At 42.0% G+C, this 23563-nt stretch overlaps 1 protein-coding gene across 13 annotated transcripts in view; it reads right to left on the bottom strand.

Annotated features, from left to right (window-relative positions):
• MYO9B (myosin IXB) overlaps nt 1–23563 on the bottom strand; it is a 42865-nt gene that overhangs the window by 8004 nt on the left and 11298 nt on the right. For 5 of the 13 annotated variants that reach the window (XR_005977994.2, XM_030257022.4, XM_030257013.4 and 2 more), the window contains 27 exons: nt 17847–17941; nt 16544–16606; nt 16320–16419; nt 16080–16180; nt 15745–15874; nt 15192–15281; nt 14834–14950; nt 14418–14552; nt 12438–12559; nt 11741–11882; nt 11313–11508; nt 9848–9923; nt 9366–9455; nt 8217–8327; nt 7125–7164; nt 6542–6664; nt 6080–6160; nt 5852–5962; nt 5221–5343; nt 4582–4731; nt 4309–4475; nt 2784–3758; nt 2218–2284; nt 1730–1860; nt 957–1114; nt 671–849; nt 116–214 (listed from right to left, as the gene is read on the bottom strand). Coding sequence is in view for 12 of the 13 variants with exons in the window: in XM_030257022.4 (XP_030112882.4) it covers nt 116–214; nt 671–849; nt 957–1114; nt 1730–1860; nt 2218–2284; nt 2784–3758; nt 4309–4475; nt 4582–4731; nt 5221–5343; nt 5852–5962; nt 6080–6160; nt 6542–6664; nt 7125–7164; nt 8217–8327; nt 9366–9455; nt 9848–9923; nt 11313–11508; nt 11741–11882; nt 12438–12559; nt 14418–14552; nt 14834–14950; nt 15192–15281; nt 15745–15874; nt 16080–16180; nt 16320–16419; nt 16544–16606; nt 17847–17941 (3972 nt within the window). In the remaining variant the exon portion in view is untranslated. The remainder of the gene's footprint in view (nt 1–115; nt 215–670; nt 850–956; nt 1115–1729; nt 1861–2217; nt 2285–2783; nt 3759–4308; nt 4476–4581; nt 4732–5220; nt 5344–5851; nt 5963–6079; nt 6161–6541; nt 6665–7124; nt 7165–8216; nt 8328–9365; nt 9456–9847; nt 9924–11312; nt 11509–11740; nt 11883–12437; nt 12560–14417; nt 14553–14833; nt 14951–15191; nt 15282–15744; nt 15875–16079; nt 16181–16319; nt 16420–16543; nt 16607–17846; nt 17942–23563) is intronic. The other 8 variants (XM_030257023.4, XM_030257016.4, XM_030257019.4 and 5 more) reach the window with 3 other exon arrangements.

Raw genomic sequence — 23563 nt, 5'->3', positions numbered from 1 at the left:
CTATGCTGAGAATTGCTGAACTGCTTTGTTGAAGAGCTGCAGGCCAAGCCTTTAACCTGCACACTCAACTCATTTATTGCCTGCCAACTTTCCTTTATTGAGACTTACTACTTACAGGAGCAGAGTACATGGTCTTGATGTTTCCTCTGAACTTCTCTGTGGCTTCAAAAAACAAACATTCAACACCAGACTTCTGGGAGCGTAAGTCATTGATCTAGAAAAAAATACATCTGCATCAGATTTTGTCAAAAAAATAACATCTGAACAGAGTTAAGCTTCAGTGGCTAGGCTTAATCATTTGTGACCATTCCAATTATTTAAAACGACATTTTTTAATGCACTGCGCTGATGATAGAGTTGAGTAGCTGGGCTTTAGAGAACTCTCTCTTTACTTACAACTCTCAGGGTTTTTTTAATACAAGTTTTGCTGTCCACACATTTGTAAACAAAGAACTAACATGAATGCTTTGTATTGTATTTAATGCAATATTATGCATTCAAGAAAAGAACAGGAAGAGCCCTAATGCAGACCTAACTCAGCCAAACCATCTAATCAATTCCCTTTTGCTTTAGATTATAAGATAAACTTGCACCTAGAGCAGCAGGCTTTAAAATTCTACACAAACAGTGAACAAAGACTTGAATTTTCTTATGGCTGGGAGCCTTTCACCTTGTTTAGGAGGAACTCATCCAGGTGTTTCAGCTCATTGGCATTTGCAATCTCGCGGACCATGGACGCACGCCAGTTCTGGGACACGCTCGAGACCTTGCTGATCTTTATGGTTCTGCTCTTCTTTGCTTTGCTGCTCTCCTTCCCGGCCTGGGGGCGGCCTGCCTGCCCCGAAGAACCTGCCAAAGAAAGGATCTGTATGTTCAAGCAGGGTGAGGGAATTCTGCAGCATTTGTTTCCTCGCAGAAAAGATGCACTGTGCTGAGGGTTAAACCACCAAACTCACCTTCTGAAACTTTCTGGGTTCCTCCTGTGTCTGCAAAGAGGACACAAGACACCAGGGAGAGGTCATCTCCTTCCTCAATTGCATCAGAGCTCTCCTTTGCAATTTTCTTGTCTGGCTTTTTCCCCAAAAGTCTACGCAAAGGGCTTTTGAAAGCAGACCTGAATACAAAAGCAGATACAAGTTTGTCCCATTAGTAATGGAAGCTGGCTTTGACACAAGAACAGGATTCACAGCTATGGGGAATATTTAAGGCCCAGCCTGCAGAAAAATTGAGCAGCACAAAAAAAGGAAAGACAATGTGAAAGCATTCCTGGACTTTCTGGTATTTACAAGATCAGAGCACTACCTTCATCACACACAGACAACACCTCACATATCCAAAACATCACTTCTGGCTCAGGAAGTCTCTGGGCTGCAGAATGCCAGAGGCTGGAGCAGGCCAGGGAAGCAGCATTACATGCTTGCTGGGTTCTTCAGCTTTTCTCTTGGTGTTGTATTACACTACATGAACCTTTAATCCCAGCTGTAAGTTGGTTCTTATTTTAAAAAGAACCAGTTCACAGAAAGTGTTATGCAAGCAGAGAATGTGTTCCTCAGCAGGCTCAGATATCATGCTCAGAGCAACATGAAGCAGTAACACAGCCACTTGTGTAGCTGATGCCAACTTGTGCCTCTCCACAATCACAACCTCAAGGTGCCCAACTCAAGTACCAATAGAAAATCTCTCTTTTTTTCATTTTCTGAAAGACAGGCCAGTCACACACAAGCCATACTTGGCATCCCCTTGCTGACTTGCTGGCTGCACGGGAACGGCCGTGTCCGAGGTAGGGAAGTTGTCACTGGGCTTCTTCTGCAGAGGGTATTTCTTGTTGCCTTTTTCTTCTTCAATTGGATCTGGTGATTGCTACAGGAAAGAGGAGGAGTCAAAAATTGCATTTTGAGTGACATAGATTCTGTAAATGGTTTTAAAAGCTAGAATGGTGACATTTATTTCATCAAGACAATACACTTCACCCAATAGATATTAGCTTCCTAATATGAGGGTGAAGTATATTTAATGCTTTGATCAAGGATCCATTTATTAAAACTTATGTTTTCAAATTACTGTGTAATATTTCCTGATGATTGTTTTTAATGGGTATCAAGCAAAAAGAAAGTCAACCTGAATGAACACAAACACGCTACAGGCAATTATTCACAAATCTTTAATATTTATAAACAATTATAATTAAGTATAAAATATGCACAACAGCATCAGTACCTGGTTCATGGCAACAGTCTGGGCCAGTGTTGAGAGGTCACTTAATGAAGCTGAACTCCCCTTCTTCCTGTAGTAAGATGAGTTTCAGAATATATATTTTAATGAAGACTGTGGCCTCTTCACATCTTTTAAATAATCAACATATCATCAACACTACAAGTCAGAACCCTGATCAGACCTTGCAATTTACTTTGTGCAAAATGAAAAAGCATGGGAATGTCTGATTTCCTGCCATCTCAGAGGGATGATGCTCACAAGCTGCAGGTCACTAAAACCTTGTTTGCAATGGGCAAAAGACACATGAAGATAAACTCAAGACACTATGTCAACTAATGCCCTGACTTCTCCTTTTAATACAGCCAGGCAGGCTTTGCAGCTTTTGTGAACATTCTGCCCATACAGATTCACTGCAGGACTGGGAGCCAAGGAAAAGCAGGAGTTGTTCACAACTCCATGTGCTCCCATAACATGGCCCAAATGTACAGGCTCTCAGGAGTTCTCCATTGATTTTTAAACATTACAGAGATCTGTTTTCTGTGAAATGAAAAAAAGGAAGCTGTCCTTACTGTAGCTGATCCTGAGGAGACCTATCCACACGTATCCTTCCATCCAGAGACTGACTCAGCACATCATTCTGACCAACATCGGACTGTCTCTTTCCTTTCCACTTCTCTCTCTTGTACTTTAGCTTCTCTGGGTCATCCACATATCTCTGTATTCCAGAGGTGGGGCTGTCCAGGTCTTTGGTTGCCCTCTGCCACCTCTTTTTATCTGCCCAGCAGTCAGCAGGCTCCTGGAAGCTGCCAGTAGCAGACAGTGTGTGATGAACATTCAGTGCAAGATCTGTTGGCCTTTCAGGGCAGGTAAAACTTTGGCTGCCTTTTATTTGGTTATTGTTATTCCGTTGTGTTTTTGTTCTATCAGCTGCCGTGTCTTCTGCATCAGATCCAGGTGGTTGCTCAGGAACAGAACTGCTGTCTTTTATCTCACTTGATGGTGGAATGTCTGAAAGAGTTTTTTCTTCACTTGGACTTTCCTCTCCCTTGCTGCTTCCCTGAAGGACATTATCTTCTTGTGCTGTGGATTTCTCTGGCTCTGGAGCAGTTTCCAGGGCCTCTTCAGAAACAGTCAGCTCCTCGTGGCCCAATGCAGATGGTCCTTCAAAGGACAGGAGCACATGCTTGTTCTGCAAGTCATTGTGCTCCAGCCCCCTCTGCCGACGGGATTCCCGCTTCTCCCGGCTGTTGGTCACTCTCTCCGAGCCGTCCATCGTGTGCTTCTGGGGTAACGTGGCTTTCTCAGATGAGCTCAGGTTTTCAGCTTGTTCATTTTGAGCTTGACCTTCATCCTCAACAGCTTGATCTGGCTCTGACTCGTGTTTCACAGGCAGCTCATCTGTTACTGGCTTACTCTGCTCATCCTTACTCGTATCTTCATCTATGTCGTATGTTTTGCTCGTATCTTGATCTTTGTCTTTCTCTTCCTGCATTTCCCTCTGCTCTTCTTCAGCTTTTTGCCTTTCTAGAACCATTTTCTGGTATCTGTTAAGAATTTTTAATATGAAAATACAAATCCTTAATGCCCAGGGGTCAAAAAAAACCACCAATTGCTTAAATGCAACCCAAATAACAATACGGACCCAAATTACACCTACAATCCCAGTGGGACTGCAGGGAGGTGTCTGCTTGTCAGGACTGGCAGCACCAGTGCAGCTGAGCTGAATAAAGCTCAAGTCCTGAGCACTTATCCAGTGTCCACACTCCATTGACCACTTGATACTGACTGAAATATCACATAGTAGTAACTGCCTTAAAGTTCATACAGTCCCAGAATGGTTTGGGCTGGGAGGGACCTTAGAGATGATCTCATTCCCATCCCCCTCGCCATGGGGATGGGACACCTTCCACTATCCCAGGGTGTTCCACACCCCACCCAACGTGGCCTTGGCCACTTCTAGGGGCAGCCACAACTTCCTTGGGCAACAATTTACCAAGTTGTTTATTAAGTCACCCCAACACACAAACTGAGCTTGGCAGGTGAAGCCAGGTGATGAAATGGATGCTTTTATGCCACGTTGCTCCTTCCCTTTACCTCTTACGCTGCAGGTGCCCCCTGACCAGGGCCTGCAGGAGACAAACTCTCCTCCTGAGCTGCAGGAAGCGTTTCCGCTGCCGGTGCCGCCTCCAGGCCGCCTGGATCTCGACGGCAGCGCTGTTCCTCTGCAGAGCCATCCTGACACAGCGGGAGCGCCAGCACGCCTGCAAAGGGAGGTTTCTGAAGTGAGGGAGGGCTGCCTAAAGGTGGGGAGTGTTCCATGACACTTTGTTTTGTTAGGAAAATAAGGTTGGCAGTTCTCAAAGACACCTGTAAAACAACGGCTGCCTGCCGCATCCTGAGAAAGCGTCTCCTTTCCAAAACCATCCTGAGCCAGCTCTGAAGGAGGATGATTTTCCTGATCACTTCCCTGTGTAGTGTATCCTGTAGTATCTGTCGCTCAGCCTCTTTCATAAAAACCTGTTCAGTTAAAGAAAAGTTCATCAAGAAGCAGTTAACAGGAGCCTTTCAGCCCCCACTGGCGCTATAATAAGATAACAGATAAGGTAATGGTTTGGTACCACTGCACCAAACCTTACTGGCTGACAGCTTGCCCAAAAGATAAAAATCCTTTTAAATTTCAGAGTTTGGATTCTAAAACTTACACCTGTCCTTACAGCATTCAAATCACAGACCCCTTCTAAAATGTAAACATTGATCTGTTTGACAAATGCCAATAGCAATGATTTCCCAAACTATCTATATGACATGGATTTATACTGTAGTCAAGAAACCAGGCTGGCATCCAAACCAAGGGGTCACATGCAACGTCTGTGTCACCACTTGAAAGAATTAAAATAGCCAATTTAGGTACAAAAAGCAGAGAAGAGTAACACTTGTAAATGAACTACACTGAATTTTGCAGTGTACAGCAGTGTTTCTTATTGCCTTACAGAAAGTTTCACAGACCTTGGTCTTCCCTATTTGATAGTAGTTTTCATTCAGTTTTAGTTTATTCAAATAAGCACAAATGTCTTCCTTGGAGGCTTTGGCATTTTTGGGCAGTAACACCTGAAACTGGTCAATGAATTCCTGTAAAAAGCAGAGACAGCAAGAGACCAAAGTTAGAAGGCAACTCCCAAGTTTGGAGTTTTAGCTCTAAAATAGAAATCTATTTAAGACACTTAAGCTACAGGGATCTGAAAATACTTACCTCTCACAACAAACTGAGCTATTTTTCCATGTAAAATGCAGGCTACAGTCAGCCTTGTGTTAACGGGAAAGATCACCTAGATTTGATCTCTAAACCTACACAGAATTTTTTACAGAAAACTAATTCCCACATTAGACAGCACTGTGCAGCACTGACTGACTGCACTCAGAATGTTTTCCTTCACATAACCAGGAAGAATTTACTGGCAGATGACACATAACAGTTTGACTATGACTTTTACCATGCAGGCTCTCTCAAAACTACAGTGCATTTTTACAGCTCATCCCAAGTGGTCATAAGCCTCATATGAAGAGACATACAAGATTGTGCTTTCTGAAGAGAGCAGATATTCCTGAAAGCACAATCCACTTCCAGTTCCCACTGTACCTGGAATGTGTATTTGGCACTGTAGCCAGACCTCCTGATCCGCACAGTTTCCAGCATGCCCGTGTACCGTAACTGCTGCAGCACCAAGCTCTCATCAAAGAGCATCTCCTTCTGTGAAAGACCAGCAGAAAACAGCCAGTGAGAGCCTGAGGAGCCCAGCTGCTGTCCTAGGGACAGCACATTTCCTTCCACACCTCAGCAGGCAGCTCAGCTCTGAGGCAGCCTCACCTTCTCTGCATTGGAGCGGATGCAGCGGATGAAGAATGGCTCAGCTCTGCCCAATGTCTCCAGCAACTTGTTAAGTGAAGTCTGAAATGAAACAGTCACAAAAGTTTTTCTTCAGGTATCAGCACTTTGAGTGGTGTTTGACAGCAGGATAGCTTCTGCATAGATTCTCCCATATTGCTCAGCATGATAAATATTCAGTATTTGCTTTTAGCTTTTTTCAAGAGGATTTAAAGCAGGGTTTGAACATGCATTCATAATAGCACTAGATCTGTATACAAGGATGATCAGTACAGAGAACTGACACATTTCATGGCATAAATGACATCTCAAAATGTACTCTAACTTTAATCAAGCAATAAAACTCACCTCAAAAAACCTCAAGAACAAAACCCACTTGGTTTTCCAAGAGAGACCAGCCTAGATCAGCCCAGGAGGGGCTGTTCCCTGAGGTGTGTCACCTACCTGGAACTGGGCACTTATGCTGGGGGGTTTCTTCTTCTTGTGCAAGTGCAAAAGGGACTTTGTAGTCCGGTCGTGCAGAGTCATGCTCATTATGAGCTTCAGAGATTTGGAATCCAGCAAGTTCTACAAAAAAGTTTTCATAATCAACAAAGTGCAAGTCTTTCAACTAAAAGGGAAATATTTTGTCTGAAATTAGTCAGAATGAAACCAGCTACCGAGTTCCACATTCAACAGCATGTTATATTTCACAATTACTTCTATTTTGGGCCAAAACATTTCTTGAGAGTGAAAGTATTCCACTGCCCTATCCCCAAGAGTGTAAGGTGAACAAGAGGAATCACATAATCACTGCATTTGCCTTCCCTGACTTGGAAGTGACTTTATGCACTTATGGCATCTTCATATCTGCCTAATTAAGCAATTCCAATTAAAGTGAACATTCACCTATTTTTTTAGCTTGTCAGGATAAATAACACAACTTTCCTACACTATAAAACAGCTCCAAAGTGAGTTCTGTCAATGAAAATGAAATTCACAGTGCAAAAAAGCCCATACCCAAGAGAAATCTAAATTTTCTGATTACCTTGGGAATGATCTGCTTTTGCTTGACACCTCTACTTTTCCTGTTAAAATATTAAAGATAGTTTAAGGAAAAAAAAACCAAAAACATGATTTTTGATTATTTCAGTGAGCCATAAGTTGGTGCAGTTTATGAGGCAAGGTAAAGGAAGAAGAAAATGAGCACAACAGCACCAGGGTGTGTTCATGCATGTCTCTTACAAGTGATCAATGCAAGAAATGCAAACTGCTCTGCAACAAGAACAATATTTTTTTTCTTAAATAAACTCTGTAGGTATTGGGAGCTTTCAAAAGTGAAACATCACCTCTGAAGTTAAAGCTATTCAAAACTGCATTGTTGTACAGGCTACTGTAGTATGAGTTATTCTCTTTAGCAACTTTAAACTCATTATAACACAAGGCACTAGCAAATAAAAGTATTCAATTCAGAAGTTACAGCTGCTGGCACCAGAAGCTCTATGAAAGCACCCAACTGCTCTCAGGAGGCCAATGCATGTCCCAGCACCAGGAACTTCGGGATGTCTGAGCAGGACACACACCTCAGGCACAGCTCTCATCCACACACAGAGGGTAAAGAAGTGGAAGCTCTCAGAAAGGAGGCTGCAGTTCACATCCTGCTGGTTCTAAGCAGGATTATTAACTCTGTGATATAGGGCAGGTTCCTGCTCTCAGCCACCCAGTTTACATTTACTTATTATACAGCAGAGCACAGATTCATTTCCTTACACATGCACAGAACTGCAGATGTAAAGACTTTAAACCCAGGACTACATCCAGCACCAGCAACCTGAATTTCAAGAAACATTTGTCTCACCTTGTTGGAGATCTCACTACTGAATATTTTGCAACAACAAGCTCATACTGCATACTTGGGGTTTTTAAAGCAAGTTCACATGAGAAATTGGTTTAATTTTCAACTAATGCAATGAAGCAACAGGGTGTTCTCTACAGCCTATTTGCAGAAAGGGATGTTTTATTTTTAATTGTCTTGTTTAGTGTTTTTCAAAAGACAAATTTGGGACAAGCAACATTTTTAGGAACTGGAGTTACTGCTTGGTTCTTGTTGCACTTTCAAAGCAATACCCAGAGCACTCACAGGAGGTGGGAGCAGTGTTGAAGCTGACTGAGGGACCGAAGCAGCTCACAAGGATCATCACCCTGCCAGGGCAGTCCTTTAATACTGGCGATGATTTGTTCATGCATGTCTCTAAAATGATCCACAGCAAAACACAGGTGGCAAACAGAGATACACAGCCGGGAGAGAGGGGGAAAAAGGAGTTAAAACCCCAAAAGGTTCCATCACCAAGTGTGCTCCAAAATGCAGCAGATCAATCCCAGGCTACTTTTTCCTAAACATGAATAATTTTGATGACAAGTCAGCACTTTCTATTCCATCAGTGCTCTAAAATTTAGTTGCCAGAGTCTCACACTCAACTTACTCTCTCATTCTACCTTTTAATGTAAATTCTTGAGCCATCAATTCAGAAAATGTAGAGAAATTTAGCAAAATGCACTGAACAGGCAGGGAACACTTCTGGTTAAGCCAAGGAACCTTTTCAGGTAGATATAAGCTACTTTATAACCAACAGTAAACATTTTTATAGAGAGATTTGACTACTAAAGTGAAGCTACCTAAACAGATTTACATCAGAAAAGTAAGTTATAAACAAACTGTTAGAGGAATACTTGAAGAAATTTTGGGTTTCATTTCTATTGCAAACTTATTCACATTTAGTTTTTCAAAGTAAGCCTGGGATGGTCCTTAATTCATGGCATGTTCCATTCTTCAAGCATGCACTGTGCTCTTGTGAAGCGCTGTGTCCTGGCACAGAACTTACCTTCTTTACTCTCCAGAGAGGCACAAACCAAAAATAACAGAAGTGTAAGAATCACTTCTGACTTTTAGATGCTCTCCCCATTCTAAGCTGCTCACAGAGGCAGCAATATTATTACACAGGGTTGTGGCTTCCCTGGGTACCTCTGAACTTTTCTGAATATCAGGATTTAAGATATTCCAAGGAAACAGATCTGGTAAGCTGTGACCAATCCTTTCACAAATTGGATATTTAGTTCTTTGTTTCCCCCAGTGACAGAGGCTGTCCAGGATGCAGTAATTAGGAAGCAGCATGAAGTCACTACTTTAAGTGCTCCATGGCTTCACTGTCACCCAGAGCACACTGAAAAAGTCACTGTGTCCTGGAAATGTGCCTCCCTGGCCTGGGAGTTCAGGCCTTTTGCTACTTACTTCTTGTTCTCACAAAAAGAAATGATGTCTTGAAAAGCATTTATATCGAAATCCTCAGAACAATCAAATGAGAAATCGAGCACTGAGAGGCTGCAAAAGGAACATGTACAAAGCCTAAATATCCATGGAAAGGCAAATCTCCCTATAGAGATACAGCTCTGTAAGACTGGCCCTGCCTCTGCCCCCTTCAGTGGCCTAGACCGGCTGCAAAGGAGCACACAATGCTAAAAGCTGCACACAGCAACCACAGAGAACTCAAAAACCCAGTGGTAAATGGAACTGAGGCTGTCCCCAGCATGTGGTGGCATTGGGTCTTACATAAAATAAGTTAGATGTTACTTTGATTTAAAAGGTCAAAGCAAACAAGACAGAAGAAATAAAGCTTGGTTTCCTTGTGGAAAGATCTAGTTGAGATTTGATATATGAAAATCCAACTCAGCAATTCAGCTGTTCCCTGTAGGGGTTAAGGAAGTGTTTCTCACCGATAAACTTTTTCTACCGGGGTATTTGATCTCTGGAGTTCTCCAAGGGGAACTCTGGGTCCTTGACGTACCACTCCTGTTAGGAAATAACCAAAAAACTGCATTTTAACAAAGATATGAGTAGGCAAAAAACCCCAAACAAACCACCAACTTTAGCAAGCACAGTATCTATCCAAAGGCCTGGAGTTTTTATCCAGTCCTTTATCAAGCTAGAGTACTTTGCTACTCAAACTCCCTTCTACTAGAAAGGAAGTTGCAGCTGTTCAAATTTAGTCATTAATCCTGAATACTCATTTGATACTTCATAGAAGTCTAAGAAGATCAAAACTAGTGATAAGATGAGAATACCAGAACTATCACCCCCAACTTTTACAAACAGGCCTTCAAGTCTGTCCCAGCCTTCTAGAAATGCTTCCCTAACAGGAGGAGGAAAGCTGAGTGACCTCAGGTAAGAACAGTGACAATCTCCTCCATTATGAATATTAAACCACTTTCACACTCAGTTTGCCTTTAGCTCCAAAGATGATGTCTGGTTAATGAGGTTTTGCCACAAACTCATTCTGCCAGCAGTGCAATTGTAAAGTAGTAAGAATTTTCAGAGCAGTTTTCTGTGCCGTATGTGCAGTTTCCCAGCTTTACCTGCACTTTCAGAGTCTTACCTGCACTTTCTCATGCCCTACCTGCAGTTTTATGAGCTTACCTACCATTTCCCAAGCCATACATGCACTTCCCCATGCCTTACCTGCAGTTTTTGAGCCCTAACTGCTGTCTCGTGTTCCACACCTGCCATTCCCTGGTCCATCCCTGCCCTTCCCCAGCCCCACTTGCCATTCCCTGGTCCATTCCAGCCCTTCCTCAGCCCCACCTGCCGTTCCCTGGTCCATCCCAGCCCTTTCCCAGCCCCACCTGCCGTTCCCTAGACCATCCCTAGCGCTCCCTGGTCCATCTCTCTCATTCCTGTTCCATCCTTGCCATTCCCTGGTCCATCCCTGCCCTTCCCCAGCCCCACCTGCCATTCCCTGGTCCATCCCAGCCCTTCCTCAGCCCCACCTGCCGTTCCCTGGTCCATCCCAGCCCTTCCCCAGCCCTACCTGCCATTCCCTGGTCCATCCCAGCCCTTCCTCAGCCCCACCTGCCATTCCCTGGTCCATCCCTGCCCTTCCCCAGCCCCACCTGCCGTTCCCTGGTCCATTCCTAGTGCTCCCTGATCCATCCCTGACATTCCTGTTCCATCCCTGCCGTTCCCTGGTCCATCCCTGCCACTCCTCAGCTCCAGCTGCCACTCCCTGCTCCATCCCTGCTGCTCCCCTGCCCCACCTGCCGTTTTCTGGGTCCTCTCGTGGCCATTCCCTGCTCCATCCCTGCCCTTCCCTGGTCCACCCCCACTGCTCCCCGGTCCATCCCTGCCGTTCCCAGCCCCATCCCTGCCGCTCCCCGCTCCATCCCTGCCCTTCCCCAGCCCCACCTGCCGTTTTCTGAGCCCTCTCACGGCCGGCCTGGGCGAACACGGCCATGGCGCGGATGGCCGCGCGCAGCACGGCCCAGCGGAACACGGCCACCGGGTCCATCCCGATCAGCTCCCGCACGAAGGCGCTGTCGCTGCTGCGCAGCAGAGCCACGATGTCGGGTCTCATGTAATCCATGTTCTTCTCCCTGAAATCCTGCAAAATAGGCACATGGAACCACAATATCTCACAAAAGCTCCCTGTTTTGTTTATTTAGAATAATAGTGAGGGTTAACATCCAGTCTACACCACCCACTAAAAACAAAGCCAAAGTGCCTCTGAGGACCCATCTGATCCAGCCCATTCCCAGCAAATTTTCTACATCCTGACAAAAAACTCCCAGAAAGACAAGGAATTTCTTTTTGTGCCCATCAGATCTACTACGTACTTTGATCTGGTATTTCACTTTGCCAGCAAAGTGACGAATGATAAAAGCAGGCTCCATCACTGGGGTTCCGACAAAAAACTTGTTCTCCTCATGCTGCTGTTTGAATTTTGCCAGTAGAGTTTGGTTGGTGGCATGTGGAAAACTGGGAATACAAGACAAAAGAGGTCAGCTACTTCTCAAATACAGGTATGTTTATTAGGGTGACAGAATTGTTGCTTGTGGAAAGTATTAATTGCCCAAGATCTCTACACTTGCTTTGAATTTTAAAGGTGACCTCAGTTTCTGGACTCAAACCAAGCAGCTCCACACACAGCAGAATATTCTGAGGTTTCAAGTGTATGTCAATGTTTCCTCCCACTTCACCAGCCAAATTTAGTTAGTATCACATTAACTATTTACCACACTTGCTACTTAATGCTCCAAAGACTTACAGACATGCATTTTACTTTAACTGCAGTTCCATGGTAAGCCACAAACATGGAAGCTCCTAAATTTGCATAAGCCAAAGTTCAGTTTTAGCATCAATGTATTTTACCACCATACTGGAGTCATTAGAAGCAAACTCCAGTGTAAATCATAGTCATAAATAACCCTTGCTTCCCACAACATTCCCCTTCTTTTTGCAGTGCAGCATTTTGTTCCCTTTCACAGCCCTTCCCTCCTCCCTGCCATGTTTTTGCAGATGTTTGTTGCTTACTTGCTTTCTTCATCCAGAAGATAGAAGAGGCCAGTGGGTTTCTTGCTGATTAAGTGAATGCAGGCCACATTATCAGTATAGTCAATATTGTGCCAAGTGATCCCTTCACTCTTATATTCCTCCTGTGTGGCTCAAGAAAATTCCCTTGTCAGTACAGTGCCCTGACCTTTGATGTCCTGTGGTTTAAGTGCTTAAAACACAGCCTTGGACAGCCACAGCAAGTGGAGTTTGTTAGTTCAGGCAGCAGAGACAAAAATAAGGAGAATTTATAAATAAGAACAGAAGAACAGGCACAGTGGCACAGATCAAAGGTCCTCAGGCACGTCACTCAGCAGGGTCTGTTTGGAGTAAAACTATTTCAAAACCAAAGCTGTGCAAGGAATGTTCTGCTGTGCTCTGCCTTCCCAGCAATCAGCAGCCTAGGACCCTGGAGTCAGACATTACATCCTCAGCACTCCAGCAAAACTGGGCACACATAGAGGAGTTCAAGGCTATTTGCTCTTCCATAGTTTTTGTAATATGGGACATGAGAGTAGTTAAATATCAATTCCAGAATTTTCATATTGCACAGTCAGAGGAAACAAAAGAAGTTTCAAAACAGGCAGTTAAGGCCCACACAACATCAGCACCAGAACTTCCCTCAGAAAGCAATGGATATTACTTAGGCTCAGAACATTTGGAGCTCCCTGACAAGAGAACATGAAGCTCTTCTGCTGAAGTGAAAATCCCTCAAATGCTTGACAGGACAAGCTTCCCACTACAAGATTCAGAAGCAAAATACCAGATTTTCTTAATGCTGTAAATACCCACAGAAAAAAGCTAATGATAAGGTAAAAAAGTAAAAAAAAAGATAAAGTAAAAGTAAGAATCACACAGAAAATATAGTAAGTTTTATGTTTAACAAAGGACAAAGAGCACCTCTCATGGTCTAGATTATGATGATGCTGATGATAAATGCATTATTTTTAAGTAGGTGGAATTCAGTCTGCCCAACACAGTGCACACCGTGTTACAGAACTGAAATGCCATTTTCCACAGACAAACAAGCCTTTATTTAAAAAGATATAGAGATCCCCCTGAGGGCCCTCGGGCTGCAAGAGATACAGGAAATGGGTCATTCAAGGATTAAGCTTATTTGGAAAAATGGCATTAGGGGAAAAAAAAAAAAAAAAAAGAAGAAGACAATGTAACTATTTACTCTGGCCAGCCTGGATAGCCAATTCTGTCCTAAGTTACAAAACAGGGACCTCAACATTATGTTTACACACAGTTTGGATGCTTGGTAATTTTATTTTATTTAAAATTCTTGCCTAAAGTTGTTGACGAAGTACCACATACTAGAGAATTACTCCTTTCAGCAGTGACTTGAGAACCACAATGCTGCATAAAGCAGAAAAAAAACAAGTCTGGAGCAAACCCCACTCCAAAACCCAGTCTGTACAGTCCAGGTACAGGATCTGCTGGCTCCTGCAGCACTCAAGAGAGCTCTGTCAGACGACAGCACCTGCAAACCAGTCAATCAACACACGCCAGTAATAGCAGGAGTCCAGAACCACTACCAGGATCACAGTTGTATCCCCTAAATGCAGTTGGGTGGGAGAAGCAGCAAAAACTGGTTATTAAATACTTAGACTGATAAAAGTAAATGGTTTCCCAACCATTTAAACAAAAACATCTGAATCCAACCCCTCACCTACAGACTTCCAATACCAAAGTTCAGTTTTAGCTGACTTCTGTCTGGGATCATCTGAATGTTATCTTAGTTTTTGCAGTCAAGCAGAAACTTAGTGCCAGCCCTCTGAAGAAAGACCCCATTAGTACAAGAACAAGCAATAGTGAAAGAAGAAATTTTAAAAGTAAAGACTTTCAGAAATATTCAAGCTATTATGCCATGGGGTTTTGCAGACTAAAGGCTAAGTTTGCATAGCACACAAACAGTTGATAAAAACAGGTTTCACTTCAGCCACTCTTGTTTCTTACCTGCTCCAATTTGAAAATGTGCTGATTGAAATAATACTGAAGTTGCTCATTTGCATAATTTATACAGAACTGCTCAAAACTGTTGGTTTCAAAATCTTCAAATCCAAAAATATCAAGTACACCAATGGACAGACACTAAAAGAAGAGGTAGAAATCTAGTTACCAATCTGTCATACAGTGCCTTAACCCCCAACAGATAAACAGTGCAGAAAGCAGTGCAGTCTGTGCTGAAAGATTTTAAATACTTAATAGTTCTGCCTACTGTGAAAACAGAGATGATTAAATATTACCAGGAAATTTACCACGGGCTTGTGAAGTATCAAAATTGATCCCAGATATCACAACACATAATCTCTAGCATTGACTGTTAGGTCCAAACACACAACTGCCTGCAAAGACTTGGTTTTGTTACTTACTGTAACAGATTCCTCCATGTCCTTCTTGTTAAGGAGTGCATGATTGATTCGCAGAACAATCCAATCAAACAGAGCACTGTACAAGGACTTGGCCATGGAATCACGAGCTGTTATTGCCTGCAGATCAAACAATCTTCAGAATTTTGTTCAAAAAAATAATCATTTCTGTTTCAAACCAGTGTCCCCCACAGGTTACAACCCCAGCAGAGATAAATAAAACCACAATTTGCATTTTATTCAAACTTCTCATTTTCCAACCATACCTCACAAAATGTGAAAGTGTACCATAATAGCTTTTTTAATCAAAAAAGCAAGTTTCAGTTATTTAAAATCACTCTACAAGTGCATTTTTACTCACCTCATTGAGACTATATGGCAAAATAAGCTTATCATTAGCAGTCACAGTTTTTCTTTTTGTTAGCACTTCTACCAGGATTTCCCGTTTAACCTTCAAAACAAGAGAGAACAAGAGCTGCTGTCACCATGAAGCTCCTCAACGAGTTATTTGACTGCAGCAGTGGACATACAACTTCTTCAGAGAAGCTCTTTGACAACAGCCACATTTATCATCCATCAGTAGCTTTACAAGTTCTACAACTTGTTTAAATTATCCTGCTTACATTCATTCAGATGTTTCCCTGTGGTGGCAAAGAACACACCTACACTAAATCTATTCTTGCTCATCTCTGTGATTGGTGAGTCGACAAATTCTATTTCCATGCTGTAGGTTATATTCCATCTCTAAACCAAATAATCTCACTAATTTCATGTCTCCCGTCCCACAAGATAAATTTTGTGGAAGTATCACAAAGGAGATTTAGATACAGCAATTGGGATATCTGAGTGAAATGCTGAGGTAGAACATTACAAACAGGAGTACCACATATTCACGCTAAAGAGAAATACTCTACTTTCAACAGCTGGGAAAGAATGTCCAACACTTCAGGAGGTCCCACGTCCAACCCTTCATCCCGACCTGTGGCTTTCTTCTTGTATGTGACATTGCCCAAATACAAAATAGCTGAAAGTATTGAAAAGATCCTAAGGAAGAAAAATTGAATTATGTCAGAATTTTTCTTAAAAGAGTTCATTATGATAGGTTAGCAGACCTAATTCCTGCCTCGAGAATTAGTCTGTAAGCTCCCAAGCTCTCCTCATTCCCTACAGAACTACTTTAATCCCAACTGCTCATTGCAAGCCATGAACAATAACTGCCAGTAACAAAAGCTTACAGAATTCCACTTACTGTTTCTTTGTTGCTGAAAGGAAGCCAACCATCTCCATGGCTTGTTTTAATCTCTCGAATTCATGTCGGAGATCTTCCCCATCTTCAATTTTCAAGTTATGCTGCAAAGAGAAATCCAAAAAAAGGCAAAGAGTGAAACCCAAACATCACCAAAAGCCCAGTATAATCTAGTCTCCTTCCTTTCATCTTTGAACAACATGCAGACAATCCTCACCAATGCATTGGTAAATCACAGATTACCTGGTTGAGGTAGAAATAATCTTCAGGTTGCTTGAGGTGAAATTCTTTACGCTCTTCTTCATTGACTCCAAGTAGCAAATAATAAAAGACATGGTAGTTCCTGCAAAGTCAATGCATTTCTTTCATTAAAATACACTGGATTTTCTTTTATTCTATATAATTCAGATGCTCTTAAAGTGCTGCATTAATTTTAACTCTCTTGGAAAATTGTATTTCTCTCTTACCTTTCATCTTTTTCTTGAGAAACCAGACGAGATTTTTCAAGCAGGTATTTTTCAACCACAGCCCTAAGGAGGCACAGAAAATGAAATAAGCATGAGGGCAAAAAGAAAACACCCCAGAAAACATCAGACAGCAACTGCCAAGAGAGTTCAAATAATGAGATCTGCACTAGAATGTGCAAGAGAATAGCTCAGACACTACTTTAAATCTAAAGCAAGAATTTCAGTAGGCCCTATATTGTGACAGGAACAAAGAAATACCCAAGGAACACCTCTCTGCAGTGCCTGGGTTTAGTGCAGATGTCTTAGAACAGGCAGACCAAGCAAGGAAAGTGCTGATGAAAACTGCCACCAGAAGCAAGACCCCCAGAGAGGTAACAATGTGTTATCCTGAAAAATTAATACTTATCTGCCAAGGCAAGACCCCAGAAATAACCCAGATATCTGCCTGATTCTCATCCCAATAAATCTGCTGGGTTTTTATGTCAGTGAAGACATCAGCCCAGAATGGAAGCCAGCCAGCAAACCCCCTACAGGGTGACAAAGTAACTTAAACAATAATTCCAAGTCCTTGACAAGGGGTACAAGGATTAAGGACAAAGTCTGAGCACCTTTTCCTCAGGCTGAAGACAAAACAAGTGTATTAAAATTGTACCAATCTCCTGACTGGATCTGAAAATATGTTAAATTTGTTCAGAATAACACTCAAGGCACATGTGGCACAGAACTTCCAGTCACTCATGTTATTGCAAATGAGAAGAAATCCAAAGAAAAGAAACACTGGACCATCAAGGTCAGGAATTGCTCATGACACTCCACAGTCCCTCAGAATGAGCAAATGTAGGCATTGAATATCTCGTATTTTAAGACCTTCAGATATAAGCACATCTTTGATTAAGTAATTTTATAGCATTCTTTATCTCTCTAGCTGATGTTTAAATTGTTTCTTTAAAATGGCTTCCTCAAATCTATTTCACTTCTCTTCACTCCTCTTAAAAATTCAGATCTTCTGTTTTCAAATGCAAAATGGAGAGGGCAGGGGGTGTTATGCAAAAGCCTTCATTTACCATGAAGGTAAAGATACAGCAGCAGATCCTTAACACGAGCAAGCTGTACAGCAAAGTCAGAATATTGTGCATCATGTGACAATTCCACACAGCTCAGTGTACAGAATTTTAAACTCCACAGCATCAAGCTATTTTCATATGAGCAGAGCTTCAACAAGGCAGCATTTTATGTACAACAGAGGGTTCCCAGTTCCTAAAGCACAGAGATCACCCCCAGAACCAGCTCACCCTGTACTTACCCCCGGACAATACCATTCTCTAAATAGTTGACTTGAATGAACTTCCCAAAACGACTGGAGTTATTGTTGTGTGCTGTTTTTGCATTTCCAAATGCCTGCAATAAAGCAAAATGAGTTAATTTTCAATCAAACTAAATATGTCAATGCACAGCTTCCCAAGCTCTTCTGTTCATTGTTCAGATTCCTGTTGGCTCCAGAATAAATGGTAATACTGGGGGAATTGCAGCACACAAACAGCAAAAAGGCAGCCTAGGAAGCCCCCATGTTCCTCACAGAACTGTATGTGTTCATTATTTCACCCCTGCAGTAATGTTGGTGGGACTGAGGGATGGAATAACATTTTAGATATTTTCAGGAGTACAGCACAGGCAACCACAGGTAGAGAGCACAAATCAGCCTCAATCAGTAACAATTAGGACCTCAGAGAAGACATTCAGCAGTGTGAAGACAGCACAACCACCATGAAATCACCTCTTCCATGCAAAAGTCAAAACCACATCCTATTCCCCCATGTATTGCTACCATAGAAAAAAATTCACATTAAACACAACTTTTCTTCAAGAGAGACAGAGCATTAGAATCTCATTTATAAAGTTAGCCCAGATATTTTCAAAGTTGGTTATTCACAAAAGCAGGAAAAGGACAAACAGAAAAATTTTGGTTTACAGAACAACTCATTGGGCAGCTACTCAGCTACACAACACTGAAAAATGGAGTGTTATGATGAGGTGTTAGGAAAGAAAAAACAGATATTAAAGCCTAAACCTTAACTATGCATTTCTAATTCTTTTATCAGATCACGAGTCCTCTGACAGCTGCTAATACACAAACAACACAAAATCCTCTCCATGAGCCACACTTAACTACAATGGAAACTTATTACATGTAAAAGTCCAGTACCATTAGTTATTGGGAATGTCTTTATCAACTCTTAACCATGTGTTCCAAGGGGAAGGGGAGCCTGTCACCTTTCTACCAGACAGCATCTAAAGAAGGAAACCTCCCCAAAATGCAATTACTGCTTGGGGGAGATTATGCCAGCATCGCCTGCCACAGAGATTTCCTCTCAGAGCTCCAAGCAATGAAGTCCCCCATGAGGAAATCCTCCTCCCTAGATGAGAAGCCTTGTGCAATGATGTGTGAAATGATTGCACAGAGCTGTGCAATCTCTTCCTCCACACACACAGACACACTCACTGCCACATCCGGAGCACGACGGATGTGTGAGTGCACTGCACCCAGCTCAGAGCCGTGTGCATGTGGCAAATGGATTTGTAGAGAATGTTTAGAACTTGAGAGAAGGTTTACATAGTATGTATTTGTATGTAAATTTTGAGAAAAGAAAGGTTGATTTAGAAATGTTATGGAATAGAGTAGATATTGTTGCGAGAGAAATGGAAATAGAAATAAGTTTTAAAGGATGGTTTTGTAAAAAAAGATTAGATATTTTGGAGAAATAGAATTATTAAAGATGTACTGTATTAGGATTTATGAGGTGTGATTTTTTGAGAGTATTCAGTTTTTTTGTTCAAGAGGTTATTGATTTATTTAAATGGGCTGACTGGTTTTTTATGATAACTTCAGAGTGGTAGGTGTTGTTGTGATTTTTATTAAAAACTTATTTTATCTTCATTCCTTACTGGGACATGCCTATTTCTAGAAATCCATTTCCCACATGTGCACACCCAGCTATGGTGTACACATCCAAATGGGGCTATTTGCATGGAAAACATTGGCATTATCATTATATATATATATATGTTGAAAGCCTTCCTTTCTCTTCCGGTTTTGGTTTTGCTTTTTTTTCCAAAGTACCTTAAGGGTTTCAGCACTGTTGCAGTGGAACTTTTGGGCCATTAATTCCAGAGCAGTTTCTCCAAGCTCTCCCACAAGCAGATTTCCACTACTATCTGCATTCAGAGGATCTGAAACACTTCCTATACACTGGGAGAATGTCCATAATTCTTCAGGCAACTGTTATTCCTGACCTAAAGGAAGAAGCTGAAGGAGCTTTTCCTGTGCAGAGTAACTGTGCTGCAACTCCAGAAAAATCAGCTGGTTTCAGTAGGGAGAGGATTTGTATCCAGAAGTGCTTACAAATGGCTGAGGGGAGAGGATTTGTATCCAGAAGTGCTCACAGATGGCTGAGGCTGAGCTCCAGCTCCGGATTTTCCAGGACCACACCACACATGTCACAGTGCCAACAGCATCCCCGCTCAGATTTGTTCAAAGCAAGCATTTCCCGGCCACCAATATCTCTTTGCAGCATTTATCCACCAATGTATCACCCAGATTTCCCTTTTTTAGAGCCCATTTTGCATGCATATGCATAAAGTCCAGGTCAGCTCCTTGCAGTTGCCAAACCAGCAGTGAAAGTCCTGTGACATCAGGACAGCGAATTGTCAGTAAATCAAACCCCTCTTCCTCTCCAGGACAGTGGCTCAGCTCCTGCTCTCTGCAGAACACCATCCAACTTCCCACTCTGGGCTTTGGGAAATCTACTGCAGTGAATTTTGCTACAGAGTAATGGACTTAGAAAATCATCCCAGAAAACATTTTTATAAAGTTTTCCAACTTCAGCCACCAGTGAACTATCAGTTCACCAGTTATGTCCAAGCCAAATCACAGTACAGCTAAATTTGCAACATTGTTTCTTATTAATAAATATTTTTGGCATTATAGAGTTAAGAAATCCCATAACTCAGGCTTCCTGAAAAACTTTTCTTAGTCATTACTCATGTAAGCAATGAATACAGTTTAAAACTAAAGGCTCTTATGATCTCATGTGTCTGGTATTTAGTCAAAGCACACAGCAAATTCTTAAAAGCTGACCTAATATTAACAGTTTTTTAGGAAAGTTTTCATGTACCCATTTCCTCAGAAGAGCCTTTAACATCTACAACTTTTTAAAGAACATTCCAAGTCAGGTAACATTCTGGCTGGGGTTAGTTTTATTTTTTTTTGTAACATTTAACTTTTAAGGATTGTTGCCATGTTCTTCAAAATACTTTGAAGATAACAAAAAAAATTAATAAGAAAATTTCAGCTAAAGGTTATGAATCCTTTATATAAACAAACCCATTCACTGTTTTCCCTTGTGAGTCCATGAGAAGACAAAACCAAAAAACTAAAACTAAATCACTGAAATGCACAACACCAGCTGAATAAAACAGGGTGAGCCAAAAATAGCAGAGCAATGGTAGCAGGAATCAGAACTGGGATATTCTGGGAGGCAGGAAGTCATTCAACCCATCCTCTTACCTTGGAATGCAAGAGGCAGAAACTGGAGCCTAACACTTAAATCTCTTACAACAGGAATAGATATAAAAGTATGCAGAAAATCACCAAATTCTCCCTCTATTTGTTAAAAAAAACCCAAAAAACCCCCAACCCCTACTCACATGCTCCAAGCATGTACCTCAGGAACATAACAAAAATCTCATTTAATTGTTTCATAAGAATTGCCAAGATTTGAAAAAGCTCTTGGGAGTTTGATGTAAACCACTCAGCCCCATAGCAGAACCAGCCCTGCACACAGACCCAGCTTCCAATGTGCCAGAGGAGAGGGGAGACTCCAGTTCCACACCCTGGCAGGGGAAAGGTCTCCTTCAGGGCTGAGCTTGGTTCCACTTAACTTGGTTTAAGTGGTCCTTACAACCATGCTGTGAAGTATCCACTCACCAACAGGAAATTCAGGGTAATTCTGCAACTCCTCCTGCTGGGGGATGTCCTGGGAACTCCAAGCAATCCCCCTGGCAGGACTGAATGAAGAACAAGGTGATTTCTCCCAAGAGTTGTGTGCAGCAGGGAAAAGCAGGCAACATGGCATTTCTACCAGAAAAACCAGTGCCATGCAAGCAAATGGAAAAAGAAGTTCCATTCCTCCTCTGATCAGGATTCTTAAAGCAAACCCGTGCAGATAATGGGCTCAAAACAAGCACTTTCTCTAGAACAGAGCAGGCTGCACCACAAGGTGCATGTGCAGGCTTTTGATGCCTCAGGTTTGAGCTTTTCTATGTTTCAGGTTCTGTGCTGCTTTAGTGTGTGGGTCTGGGCTTTATATTATGGGATGGTGAGCTCTCTGCACAGAGCAGGGAAACAAAACAATTCCTTCTCCAGCTGGGCACCAAGGACAAATGATCCAAATCTCGGCCCAAGAGCACAAACAACGTGGAATGAAGAGAGGAAAACAAGAAGGATGGGACTTCATGGGCTAAAGCTGGAATTGGACAATGAACTCCAATATGCAAATGGAGCAGAACTTATTAAAATAAGAGGCTCCGTGAGCAGTTGTGTATTTTGTGACCATTTTGGTTCATTTTGGGTGCAGCCCTGGCTGGGCTCTTGTGCTGCCCAAGGTGGATCCACTGAGGCCTTTTAATAAATGCCTGCTTTATTCTTTAACTCTGTCCAGTCCCTGTTCTAGGTCAGCCTTCACAAGGCATCACTTTGATGACAAATAAAAATGAAAACCAGAGCTGAAGTTCCACTGAGCTTCAGCCCATCTCATCCCAAAGCCACCAGCAGAATGGGCCTGTCATGAGGGAAACAGAGCTGGCAGCAAATTGCTCTGTTCTTCTCCACAGAATTGTAAAGCCTAAAACTTGCTATGATTAAATTTTAGAAGTTTTTTAATCTGGTAAGTTCTAGAAAATCTGATCCACCCCCGCCTGATTGTGCTGTCAATAATAATTCTTCTTTAGAAGATCAATTAATAAAAGCTTCCTGCTGGAATTTCCATTTTATTTGGCCTTAATTCTTTGCAAAGACTGGTTCAGCATCACTGAAAACCCAAGAACATCCAAATGGGAATAAGCAATGATTTTCAAAATAATACATAAAGAATTATGACACTCCAAATCTTTTCATCTGCCCCAACTCCCCTCAGCTCCCATTTCAGAGGGAAACAAACTTTCAGCACACTCAAAAAGGAACTGAAATTCTGTAATAAATAGGGGATACTGAGGGTTACAACTTAACAACAGACAGCCAAAGGAAGCTCTGCTGCCAGAAAACAAAGCTCCCATTCCCTCTGTTCTCTCGCCACATGTTCCTATCCCCTAACTCAATTTTCTGCCACTTTACTAAATGAGCTGGCTTGAGGAATAAGTGAACTTTAAGTTTCCAAAATAAATTCAGAGTCTTAGGTAGCATGCTGTGCATTTTATAGCTGAAACATGCAGTTAAGCCACTTTTCCCTGATGAAAGGGAAATATAAATTTTTTGGAAACTTCTTCAGTGTGCATGGAAAGATTTGTCTTGTTTGAGACTATAAAATAAACAAACGTTTGATTCATTATTCCAAATTTGACCCAAATAATAGTTCCCCAAGGTTTGATTCACTCTTCCAAATTTGACCCAAACCGTTCCCAAGTGTAAATTTCTTCTTAGGATTTCAATCATAAGTAACTTGAAATTAGTCAATACCAGAAGGCAAAGCTTCAAGCCAGGGAACTGTATTTTAATTACTAAATTTAGAAAAGGTTGAAAATGTTAGGAGTATCTTAAAACAGAGCTTATATTTATCTTCCCACCAGTTTTAAAGAAACTGAAGATTATCTCCCTTAGCCTGGAGATACAATGAAAACAAAGAAGAAAACAACAAACCATAATCAGAGCAATTCCTATATAGGAGAGGAACTGAATGTCCATGAACTGTTGAAGACCAGCACAAAGCTCAGCTTTAGGCACCACTGTCCAGGGAAGCAGCCTCCCTT

Source organism: Taeniopygia guttata, chromosome 28 (assembly GCF_048771995.1).
Source record: "Taeniopygia guttata chromosome 28, bTaeGut7.mat, whole genome shotgun sequence".
Lineage (NCBI taxonomy): Eukaryota > Metazoa > Chordata > Aves > Passeriformes > Estrildidae > Taeniopygia > Taeniopygia guttata.
The sequence above is the reverse complement of the archived record's forward strand: the minus strand, read 5'-3'. Positions and strand labels throughout refer to the sequence as shown.